Source organism: Nicotiana attenuata, unplaced genomic scaffold (assembly GCF_001879085.1).
Source record: "Nicotiana attenuata strain UT unplaced genomic scaffold, NIATTr2, whole genome shotgun sequence".
Classification (NCBI taxonomy): domain Eukaryota; kingdom Viridiplantae; phylum Streptophyta; class Magnoliopsida; order Solanales; family Solanaceae; genus Nicotiana; species Nicotiana attenuata.
The window spans coordinates 68775-80687 of NW_017674927.1; the positions used below are offsets into that span (position 1 = coordinate 68775).

General features: G+C 37.1%; 1 protein-coding gene across 1 annotated transcript; it reads right to left on the reverse strand.

Moving 5' to 3' along the window:
* Positions 1–1841: 1841 nt before the first annotated feature.
* LOC109219464 (ankyrin repeat-containing protein At5g02620-like) lies at positions 1842–5632 on the reverse strand. The gene is made up of 4 exons (XM_019383923.1): positions 5332–5632; positions 4324–5125; positions 3701–4110; positions 1842–2915 (listed from the first exon to the last, which is right to left on the reverse strand). The coding sequence occupies exons 2-4, from the start codon at positions 4655–4657 to the stop codon at positions 2037–2039; spliced, it is 1623 nt and encodes a 540-aa protein (XP_019239468.1). The 5' UTR covers positions 4658–5125; positions 5332–5632; the 3' UTR covers positions 1842–2036.
* Positions 5633–11913: the final 6281 nt, after the last annotated feature.

Below are 11913 nucleotides of genomic sequence, written 5' to 3' on the forward strand. Positions count from 1 at the left end.
ACATATATGACTTCATTGTTAAAATCTCTACATACCATCTTTGTACCATTACATAATCCATTTGACGGATCTAAATTTTTCAATAGCATGATATATGTATTTTTCTTCAAAACCAACTTGTACGTACGCAATGGAAGATAGATTTTCACTTTATATGTTATATAAACACATGATACTAACATATATAAGAAATAATGAACTTGAGAATGAACCTTTATGGTGGTTAGCCATTTGGTGTTAAAGTATTTATGTATTTTTCCTGATAGTAGTTATTGGTATTTTTTTTTTTTTGAGTCGAAATTGAGAAATATTTTGCTTTTACCAGGGAACTTGGCAATCAATATCTCCATTCGTCAATTAACACACTCATATTTGCTAGCTAAGATAGCTCTCTTTATCATGTACTTTGCACAACTTTCATTTTTCATTTAATGATGAAAATATTTTCTTATTAAGATAAAAGTATTACAATTGGGCTTGACAACCAATTGTTGTGAAAGAAGGACCAAATTAGTACTTATTGTATGCTCTTCTCATTTCTCACACGAAATCAGAAATTACTGAATGCGGGATCTGTTCCTACTCTTAGATTTACTATTAGTTGAATCTTTTCAATTTAAGGCCATAAGTATAATTTGTCAAGATAGAATTTGTAGCCTCTGCTCTCGTTGATTTTGATACTACTAGTAGTACTTGGAAACGTCCAACATATGAGCAAACCGCATGTTTCATACCACAAGCAGAAAAAGAGAAGGAAAAACTTAAAGAACACGAGGAGAATGAAGAGTTGTCTGCTTTTCACACCATAATAATATAATCAGTGAAAACAAAACAGTAAAACTTAAAACGTTGTTCCTCGCAAAGCAATCCGAGACAAATGAAGCACTGAATTGGCTAAAAGTTTTGTGAAGGTAGAAAGAGATTTTCAAATCAGATTTCAAGTTTGTGTGCCGCGTGTTAAGAAGGCAGAGACCGCCCCAGGCTTCGCCCTAATTCCCATTTAAGGTTGAGTAAGATTAGATTAGTCTCGCTAATACAACAACAACAACAACAACAAACCAGTAGTTTCCCACAAGTGGGGTCTGAGAGGGTAAGATGTACACAACCTTACCCCTACCCCTGGTTCGTATAGACCCTCGCACTTACCTGCATTTTGACATATTTTGACATAACTTACCTACAAATTAGTGCACTTATCCTAATTTTGACATAACTTTTCCTGCATTTATTAGACAAATTCTAAGCTTTGGAACTGTAATATCATTTTGTTTGAAGTTAGAAAGTAACCAATATGTGAGACTAATTTGATGCATTATGCTACTACTGGTGCCAATTACACGAGAAAAGTACCCGTATCTAAGACTAATTTCATGACAATGCTATACAAGTCGTATTTTTCTTTAGTTGATAATGGTGGTGTCCGTATCAGTTCGAGCGCAAATATTGATTCTTCCAACAGTACTTATTACCAGGGGCGGATTCAGGGGGCGGAAGGGTGTTCACCCGAACCCCCTTCGCCGAAAAATTACACGGTATATGTAAGGCAAAATCTATTTTTTACCTCTATATATTATGTTTTGAACCCCCTTGACATAGCCCAAAAGTATAGCTTAGTGGTCAAAGGGGTTCAAAACCTTTGTAAGGTCAATGGTTCCATTCCCACCAGCCACAACCTACTGAACTTTTTCCTTTTTTTCCTTATTACCTCACATTACCATATGTACCCAGTAACTCTACTCACCAAAACTTAAGCAGATGAAATATACCAGTAAATCACTAGCATATTTTTGTCATTGCTAAGCGTACGAATCAACTAGGTGCAACGGCCCCTGATACCAGAGTGAGATTGAATAGTGAGCAATTCAGTCACTGTCACTTAGAGCAAAAATGATTAACCAAATACTTCTTGAGGTAAAGAACTACCTTTAACTTGAGTGTGCACATGAAGATAAAGCCAAGGGCTTCCATCACCCCACAAAAAAAGAAAAAAGAAAAAAATGAATTACAATATGGGGCTGGATTCACCAGAAAACTGTTTATATAGCATATATTTTCTTGTATTCATTGTTTAGAGCATCTGAATCTGAGAGGACTGATGCTGACCAGGACCGCGACCTGCTGGCCAAAGAGTTCCTTCGAATGCTCCTCTTGTTCGAGGACCTTATCCGATTCATAACGACCCAGTAACACATCGTTCCAATAGTTGTAGCCATTATGCTTGCTCCTATTATGGACACTAATATAGGCATCCATAAATTATCGTCGCCAACAACAACGTACGATAGAGACAAATAAGCCACTGAAACAAATAAACATGCCACCCACATTAGCTTGTTTATAATTGACATCATCTTCTTCTTCGCTCTGCTTTCTATTACCACGATTGTTGTTTGGACAACCACAACAGCAAGAGCGATGAATAAGGATATCGAGTCAAAGACGAAGAAAACCAGAAATGCTGGATTTGGACCAATATTTGCTTCTCCAAGGGAATGATCAGGTGGGATATCATCCGGATCGTCGACCCATTGACCATTGATTTGAAAGATTGCACCAAAGGCTACTGTGGCAATGAGAACCGCGACAACTGTGGTAGAATTGATTGCATTGTTAAGGCCTTCTGCATGCATTTTGTACACACGCTTGGCGATGTCTTGTATACGTCTTCTTGTTAGGCGTGTAGTTTCCAATTGATAGTGCACCCCGTGCTTTATGTCACTTACAGTTTGCTTCAACTCTCTTGCTGGATTTGTTGCCTGTGGCTTGATGGATCTAGCACTTTGAACACCATGTTCCTGCAAGATGGTTACTATTTCAGCCTGTCCCAGTTTCTCCGCAGTGTCGAGTGCTGTCTCGTTGGTCCTATTGACGACTGTAGTGTCAGTTTCATTCTGCACAAGCAGCAACTTCACAATCTGCATATGTCAAAACAAGTTCGAAATGAGCTCTCAATATATTCCACTCGCGCCTAATCAATCGCTTCAATAATTTTCCAAGAAACCAAGGCTCTTTTGACATCTATCCCAATGCAAGTGATATATTATTGACAGAAATAGGGTTGAAAGGACTTTCGATTTATTACATAAGCTAAAAATATAACAGCAAATTCTTTGGAATTTTGGTTGTTAAAACCTTAAGAGTTTTTGAATGACATTTCAGCTAGGAAATCACTTTTTGGCTTCAAAATTATTGCTACACAATTCCATTTTCCGCTTAAGGATAAAGATTGTAATCTGGTGTTCTTTTCTATGCATAGTGATAATTTTACCTTCTGCATAACAGACGCTTCAATAAACCTTGCATCCACAATATCGATCTCGTTTATATTTTCTCCTAGTTATTTTTCAACATCTGTAATTCCCACTACATAAATTCTGAGGAAGAGTTATTGGGATCTCTTAAGTAACAAGAGAGCAAAAGATGAACAAAAAAGTCAAAGAAACAAAATTTTCTAGACACTAAATAAAAGAAAATAGATCCATGTCTTAGATTGATAAACAAAGAGTAGTCTACAACTGAAACATCAGGAGAGCAGCTAAAGTTTCAAAGCAAAAATGTCGCGTATTAGACAAAGGACATGTATTGGACTAAGATGAGCTTAAATGGATGATAAAGATTTATTTAGCCGGCCCAAACTTTCTTGGCATTGAGGCGTACGTAATAATAGTAGTTGTTGTTGTATAAGAAAAAAAGAAATTACCTGATCCCTGCCTTTCCGAGCAGCAATATGCAAGGCAGTATTGCCCTTGTTGTCAACCATATTTATCAAAGAAGGATCAGCTCTAATCAGCTCCTCCACAACCTCAAGATTTTGTCCTTTGACGGCCATGTGAAGTGCAGTCTGTCCCTTTTTATCCATCCTAGTTGCAATCCCTGGCTCTTTACTCAATAGCGCCTTCAAAACCTGCACATGTCCATTTCTTGCAGCAGAGTGCAACGCCGTTTTTCCATTACTTTTAGCTATGGTGGCTAAACTGCTCTCTGCCTCCAATAGATAATTCACCACCTCTATATGCCCTTGGTTTGCTGCTGTATGCAAAGCTGTAGTATTTGAAACATCGACGGTCATTGAGAGCTCTGGATGTGCTTCCATCAATACCTTCACCACATCTGCAAAATTACAAATTCAACTTCATAATTGACATGAATAATACAAAGACAATTCCTTAAAATCACCTGAACTAGACATCAGAAAATGGAAAAGCAAGCCGGAGTAATTCATACTTACATCAACAACAATGACAACGACAATACCAATAACAACCGTGTCTCAGTTCCAAACTAGTTAGGGAACGATAAGAGCTCATACGAACATCAACATACCTAAATCTCCTTGTTTGGCAGCAATGTGCAAAGCATCATAGCCGTTCCTCGCTTTTATTCCAGCAGCAACAAGATCATAGTAATAGATCATCTCCCTAACCAACTGATAATAACCATATTCTGCTGCAACATATAATGCAGTTTCCCCAGCTGAATTTTGCTTTATTATCAACTCTGCCAATTCTTCCTCCTCAGTCTTTACAAGAATCTCTCTTATTGCAACAATATTTCCAGCTCTAGCTGCTGCATGCATGGAACTGTCATCCCTTTTCCCTGTTAATTGTTTTGTCATCTTCTTCCGGGGCGCCACCGGCTTAGGTGCCGGCGCTTCCATCCTATACAATTGCCAAAAATTCCCCTTTCACCACTCTTTTGTCTTTACAACAACAACAGCAACGTCTCAACTCCAAATTAGTTGGAATCAGCTATATGAATCCTCAATATGCGTTAAGCCAATGCAACAACAAGAACTACGTCTCAATTCCAAATTATTCAGGTCGTCTATATGTATCCTCAATAACCGTTCTACTCCATTTGGATCATTTCTTTCAACTACTCAATAATTTATTTTTAGGACAAATTAAGGACCCTGGCATATGCTAATCTTCATGAAAAATCCCTTATTTTCTTTCCCTCAAACACCCAAATCAACAATCAAATTTTTAGACACCAAGAGAGATTCAGAAACCAAAAGGGAAACTCTATCAATCTGAAGCCAAATGTGAGAATCATACATCTCTAGATTCATCAAAGGCAAAATCTTTCAATTTCATTCTCAACTTTTTTGAGCAAAAATCAAGCCCTGATAACAACAATAACAAAACCATGCATTAGCATTAGCATTCTTTGAGTATGAAGAAAGAAGGCATTTGTTTTCATTTCTTAACTTCCCCCACCAAAAAAAAAATTTGAAATTTTGGTCTCTTTTTCATCTATATACTATAATATTTATTTATTACACGTAAAAAGATTGCCAAATTCATAAAAAGAAACGGGAAATATATTTACCTGGGCTAAAAAAAGTTTCCCCTTGTTTTTTTTCTCCTTACAAATCAATGAACCTCATAAATGATCAATCTGTAAATTAATTTCCAACAAATTGGAACAAGGTGGAGAAAAGTGCTAGAAGTTAAGAGAAAGGGACATTAAAGGCACGTTTATACGACAAACAAACTTTACATACATATGTATGCAAAATATTTTATCTATAAAGAATCACACTCTTGAATCCTTCAAAAAAGAACCACAAAAATGGCTCTTTTGTAAAGTTGGTGATGATGCTGGTAGTTTGGATTTTGAGAATAAACAATAAAAATATTTGTGGGTGATATTTCTTTACCTTTTTTTTCTTTTCTTTTGTAGTAATAAGTTGAGAGACAACAGAAGTTAACGCTAATTCCAGTGGTGCTGGGCAAAATGGAACTAACCATATTATCGCGCGCCAAGTGTTTCTTGGTAAAATTATTTTGTAATATCTCGTTATGGTGAACTGATTAAAATATTTTTCTTGAAAAATATGTCTACTATATGAGAAACTGCAATTAAAATCTCTTTTTTCTCATGTCACCTTTTTGTTTTGAAGTTCCACTAATTAATTTGATCTCGCGTTGCGTAAGATTTATTAAAGGTAGAAGAGCTCTTTACTAGAATTTTTATGTTTTTAAAGCTTGATCCCCAAACCTCGACAGTAAATTAATAACAATATTTTTTCTTGAGAAAACATCTTCGCCAAACGAGAGACTGCAATTAAATTCTCTTGTTTAATCACTTGTTTTGAACACTAGTAATATGTCACAACCCAAAATCCATTAAAGGTCGTGATGGCACCTAACACCGCCGTCAGGCAAGCCAACAGTGAATGATTATCTTAATTATTCATTTTAGGCGAAATACATAAAGCGTCCCTTTAAGTTGTCCACAACGATCAACTAAACGCCTCAACTGAGTCCTTTATCATTTAGACACTTCAAGTGTCTATTAAGTAGATCAAGTAAACACATATTGCTGATATGGCATATTCGTGTTTGCAAATAAAATTTTGAGCGCGTGAATACATTTTTTCACCTTAATTTTTTTTCCTTAAAAAAAAACCCGAGAAACATCTGCAGCTTAGTCTCTCTTCTTTGTGGCTAAACCATCTCACCACCTGTAATTCACCATGACACCACCATAGAGGCCATGAAAATCAACCACTAAAGCTCCAATAAAGCCACTGTAAATCACCTTAAACTGCCACCTTTCACCACAAAACTCCACTTCCTGAAACCTCCAAAGCTCTGCCTAGTTTTGTCGATCCAAAACCAATCCCAAGCCCAACTGAAAGAAGGAGAAAAATGCAGCAACAATAGCTGCGAAAAATGTCCTCTTTCATCCAACAACACCTTCCTTCCAATAGAACACACAAACAAGAACCTATTATTTGAATCAGACGATAAATCAAAGGATAATTTTATACCAAAAATAACTAATTAGAGAAACAAAAGTGATATAAGTCCAAATTTATAGTCAAGAAAATAATGGAAAGAAAAGGCTGAAGATTCCGGTAGAACCATTTGTTTCAGCTTCGATCGGAGATCAATTTTCCGGCGAGGGTTGCATGAGAGGAGCTTTTTCCGGCAAGGCCTGTCGATGATACCTTAGTGGGTTCTCTATTTAGCTATTTCTTATTTGTATTTTGTGGAAATATTTTAGATTTAAGTTTTGAATATGGAAGAGGTAGGGAAAGGGGTTGACGGGAAAAACTTGGAAAGAGGGTGAATGGTTTGGGAAAAGTGGATGACAGAAGGAAGAAGATGGTGGGGGGTGGGGGTGGGGGAGGGGGGGGTTGAGTGCGTTGGTTTGGTGAAAAGTAAGGAATGGGGTTTTTCTTTTTAAATGTATTTTCTTTTTTTCTTTTATTAATTATATGTATCAAATTACATGTGTCATTTACTAATTGGCTCGTTTTTCACGTCATTGGCAAGTGTAACTCACGCATATGATGTGCTGCATTCGGGTATTTATTTGATCTACTTAATAGACACTTGAAGTGTCTAAATGATAAAGGGGTCAGTTGAGGTGTTTGGTTGATCGTTGTGGACAACTTAAAAGGGCGCTTTATGTATTTCGCCTTCATTTTAGTATTTTTGAAATTATAATTTTCATTAATTACATAGTGCAAAATGGGATTTACAAATGTGAATGAAAATATTTTCGCAACTATATTAATGAATAACTCGTAAGAACCCCCAAAACCCGATGTCATAAGTGCATGGGCATCAACTAAAAAATAAAATAAAATACAACATCTGTCCGGAATACAAAGTAGACAGGAAAAATATAAATAACTCTGAAGGAGACTCTGCTGGCTGCGGATCGTAACATGAAATGCAGCTCACGGCAAGTCCCCGCATCATCCGCGCCTCCGTGCCCAAAGGACCATTAGACATAAATGTACCTACACAAAAATGTGCAGCAAGTGTAGTATGAGTACATAAATCAATGTGTACCCAGTAAGTATCTAGCCTAACCCCGGAGGAGTAGTGATGGGGGGTCGATATCGACACTTACTATTGGTAATGTCAGGTAGTAAAGACGTAAACAAATATGAGGCAGAGTGAATAAATGAAATAAACAAATATAAATCCTGGTGCAACTCTCCTCTTACAATAAACTCAAGCTCTCAATTAGTAGATTCCTCCTCAACCGGAGCATATATAGGTATATATATATAATGGATCTCGCCAAATAGGTCGTTATAATTCAAGTCAGGGAAAACTCACATATACACTGGCTTCTTGCCAAATATTACGCATGATTTCATGAGGATGTTTTATAGAAATGCCAAGGCGTACGACCCGATCCCATCATAATTTGTACATTGCCGAGGGTCGAATGACATGAACCATAAATGTATATACTAAACTGCCGAAGCGAACGGCCCGCTCCCATGAGAGTGTGGTACATAAATCTTGGCGAGACGAACAGCCCGATCCCATTAGAATAGGAAGCTTAAACGGGTCCTTGACCATCACTCACGAATAAACGTGTGAGTTATTGTAATTTTTAAGGAAAACCTTTCAATGAAAACACATGGTGCATGAGAAATCCGTAAGAGGAACCCCATTATTCCACGGCAAATCATGAAACTCGTGAAATCTCTACAATAGCGAGTCTATCACTCTACGCATGTCTAGTCTCAAGTCGTAATGCGAAGTAAAGGAATTAAACGAGCAAGGATAACCCCTATAATACAAGTACAACATGGTGTGATCTTAAATCTACCTGGACAGTAACATGAAACTAGCTACGTACGGACTCTCGTCACCTCGTGTGTATGTAGCCCCTGCAATAAGTAGCAAACATCAATTACAACATCTAGAGGGTAGTTTCTCCCTCACATAGTTAGACATGAGACTTACCTCGCTCTGAAGTTCCATAACCGGCTCCAAAGCCTCTCTAACACCTCAAACCGATGCCCGCCGTTCCAAAACTAGTCAAACAATATGCAAACTAATAAAAATATACTCTAATACTCTTACCAATTCAATTTAGAAAAATTCTCAACTCCGCTCGAAAAGTCGATAAAGCAATCCTCGGGCCCACGCGCCCGTATTCCGAATTTTTTTGAAGATAACCATTAATCATAATATTACGAAGTCAAATATATAATTTATTCTCAATTCCATGTCCGATTTCGTGGTCAAATCCAAAAATACCAATTTCTAGGTTTTTCATCAAAACCTCAAATTTTCACAAATTTTCCATGAATTACCATGTTAAAATCCCTAGATAAACCAAGTATTTAACTTGCAATAGGTGGAATTAACTTACCTCCAAGTTGCTAGGTGAATACTCCCCTCAAGAAGCTCCAAAAATCGTCCAAGAATGAAGAGAAATGGCAAAAATGGCTGAGCCCCCCTCTTTTAAGCATTCTGCCCAGCGACTCCCGCATTTGCGGACTCCTTGGCCGTTCCCGTGCATCCACTTCTGCGGCACTTCCTCTGCAGCTGCGGCTGTCACACCTCCTTTTTACACACCTATCTCGAATGATAAATGTATAAGGGAGTTTTTCCATTTAAAGTGACATTATTCGAAATGGGATCATTTATTTATTTTTAGAGTCGCCACTTGGGATAGGATTGGCTTTTGGTGTCCCAAGTCACCGATTTAATTTAAATCCCAAATCGAGGAAAATTTCGACTCCCCAATTGGAGTCTGCGAACCAGAAATTCTGTGTAAGGAATTCTGTTGACCCGAGGGAAGGTGTTAGGCACCCCCGGATCCCGTGGTTCTAGCACGGTCGCTTAAATTATTATAAATGGCTAAAATCTGGTTTTTATACATATTTAAACCTATAGTGCAATTTTAAGATTATTTACCGCTTTTAGTTTATTTTGTTTTTTACGAAAGTGAACGCCGTTTAAGAGCGTGTTATTGGATCACGTCACATGAAATGCACCCGGATCCTCAACACCTCTTATTCAACGTTTTGGGATTTGGATTTGGGTTGCATGAAATGCGCACCCGAGTTTAGGAAGGTAAGATTATTAAAGAACGCACTTAAAGTGACTAACGTGTGATTAACTTTGCGGGAGGTCATGAAAATTCGCTAAATGGCACGTCCCGAAATTCTAAGCATTTTTAATTAAGCATTTTTGTTTGGCGAGGCTCATTTAAAGGGCAACCTAAAGCAAACTATGATTTTTCTATTTATTTTGTCTCTAAAAGGGCCTAATTAATTTGCATTTATAAATTCGGGCCTCAAGTTCAAGTCCGAATTCAAACAAAAGGAGGACCCTCTTAGTTTGAACCCGCTACCTAACTTGAAAACCTAAATTTATATTGCAAATTAATACCCCATATCCCTAATGTAATTCTTAAAGGAGTTTTCAACTTCTAACAATTTTTGGGCCAAAAAATTGGCCCAGACATGAAGCAGTTCAGTCGCATAAGCTGGGTAGTTCATTTTCAGGGAATCGTCCGATTGGGGCTCAAATGAGCCCAGTCCAAATGATACGGGCAGCCCCAGATGGGTCTGGGCAGGCGCTGGGCCTATTCGTGGCCCACGCAGTCATAAGCCCAAAATTGAAACCACTGTTAATAAAGAAGTGCAATTTCCAGGCAATTATTTCCCTTTTCGTATTTAGATATTAATCTGTGTATCTACATATCTCCTAATACTTCATTTGAGAATTAGCAGGCTAATCAAAGCTGGGCTAAAATTTAACTGGACATATAACATTAGGCATAAATGACAAATAGCGTGACCTCAGATTTAAACTTGTAAATTTCAAATTCAGGTACATAAGCCTATGACACTCTCTCTAATCACGATTCCGATTGCAAACAAAGCTTACACTTGAGTTATTTATGCATCTCTTTTGACTTCTATATTATAGTTGACAAAATCTAGTCTATGCAAGCTTGTATTTACACTTTGAGTTACAAAACACTGTATTGAATACAAACCTAGTCTATGCTAAGGGATCTATGCTAACCAAATCCAAAATGTCCTTATTTAAACAGTCCCATACAAATAATCCAAGCATACAATAACCATAGCATCACAATTCTACTAATCCTTAGTCGAATACACATGGAGGAACAAATACATTGCTAAATCTAGCTAAGCACAACATGAAACTAAATGAGGAGAATAGATTGACAAATGTTTCACTTCAATTCCAATGCTTGGAGGCTACAGAGGGAATGTACCTGGAATTGGAACAAAGTGAAAAAGGAAGATTGAGGTCAGCTATGCAACAACAGTATACAGCAGCACGATCAGCAGTAAAACAGCTCACACAAGGCTGATTTTCAACCCAAATCAAGCCACAACGCCCAGGGATGGAAGATAGAAGAATACAGCGACAAAATGACACAAAAGCCACTGATTTTCACTCGAACTTAGTTGAAATTGAGCCAGGAATACCCAGATTACTTCAGCACTTCAATGTTTACCCAAGGATGAAAATTAAAGTCTAGAACTCAAAATCAACCTAAAGGGATCAATTGAAACAATGTTTTAGGAGTTTTCTACTGTATTTTTGTTTGTTTTTTTTTTGGTATTTTTCTTTGGAAGGAATGAAGATCTACAGAAATTTTAACTATAGAATTCAGGTTTTTTTTTTTTTGAATTTCTTAGAATTTGCAATTCAGATTTTTGAAGATCAAATCTGCAGGGATCATTTTTTGGGGGAAATTAAGAGTTGGAAGGGTTTTTTTTTTTTGGAATTTTCAGGGGTCTAAACTTCTCCAAAACTTGCTAAACAAGGCAATGTGTGTGCCTTTTATAGGTAAAAAAAATGTAAAGCTTTCTTCAGATTTTTGTTTTTCTCTTTAGTCCCTCTCCTTTTAACTTTCAGTCCCTAATTTTAAGACTTATTACCCAAGTAACAACACCCATTTTATTGAGAACTATACTAAAGTCTATTCTAGAAAGTCCTACACCCATTACAATCCCTATTCTATCCTTACCCCTTTTCAAAAATTACCAAATCTGCTGAAAGTACCCTTTTCTATACCTGAACTACCCTCAAAACTCCCTTGGAATTACTGACCAACCCAAACCCCTTTACTTTAGTTAGTACTGACTATAGTTACCCTTAT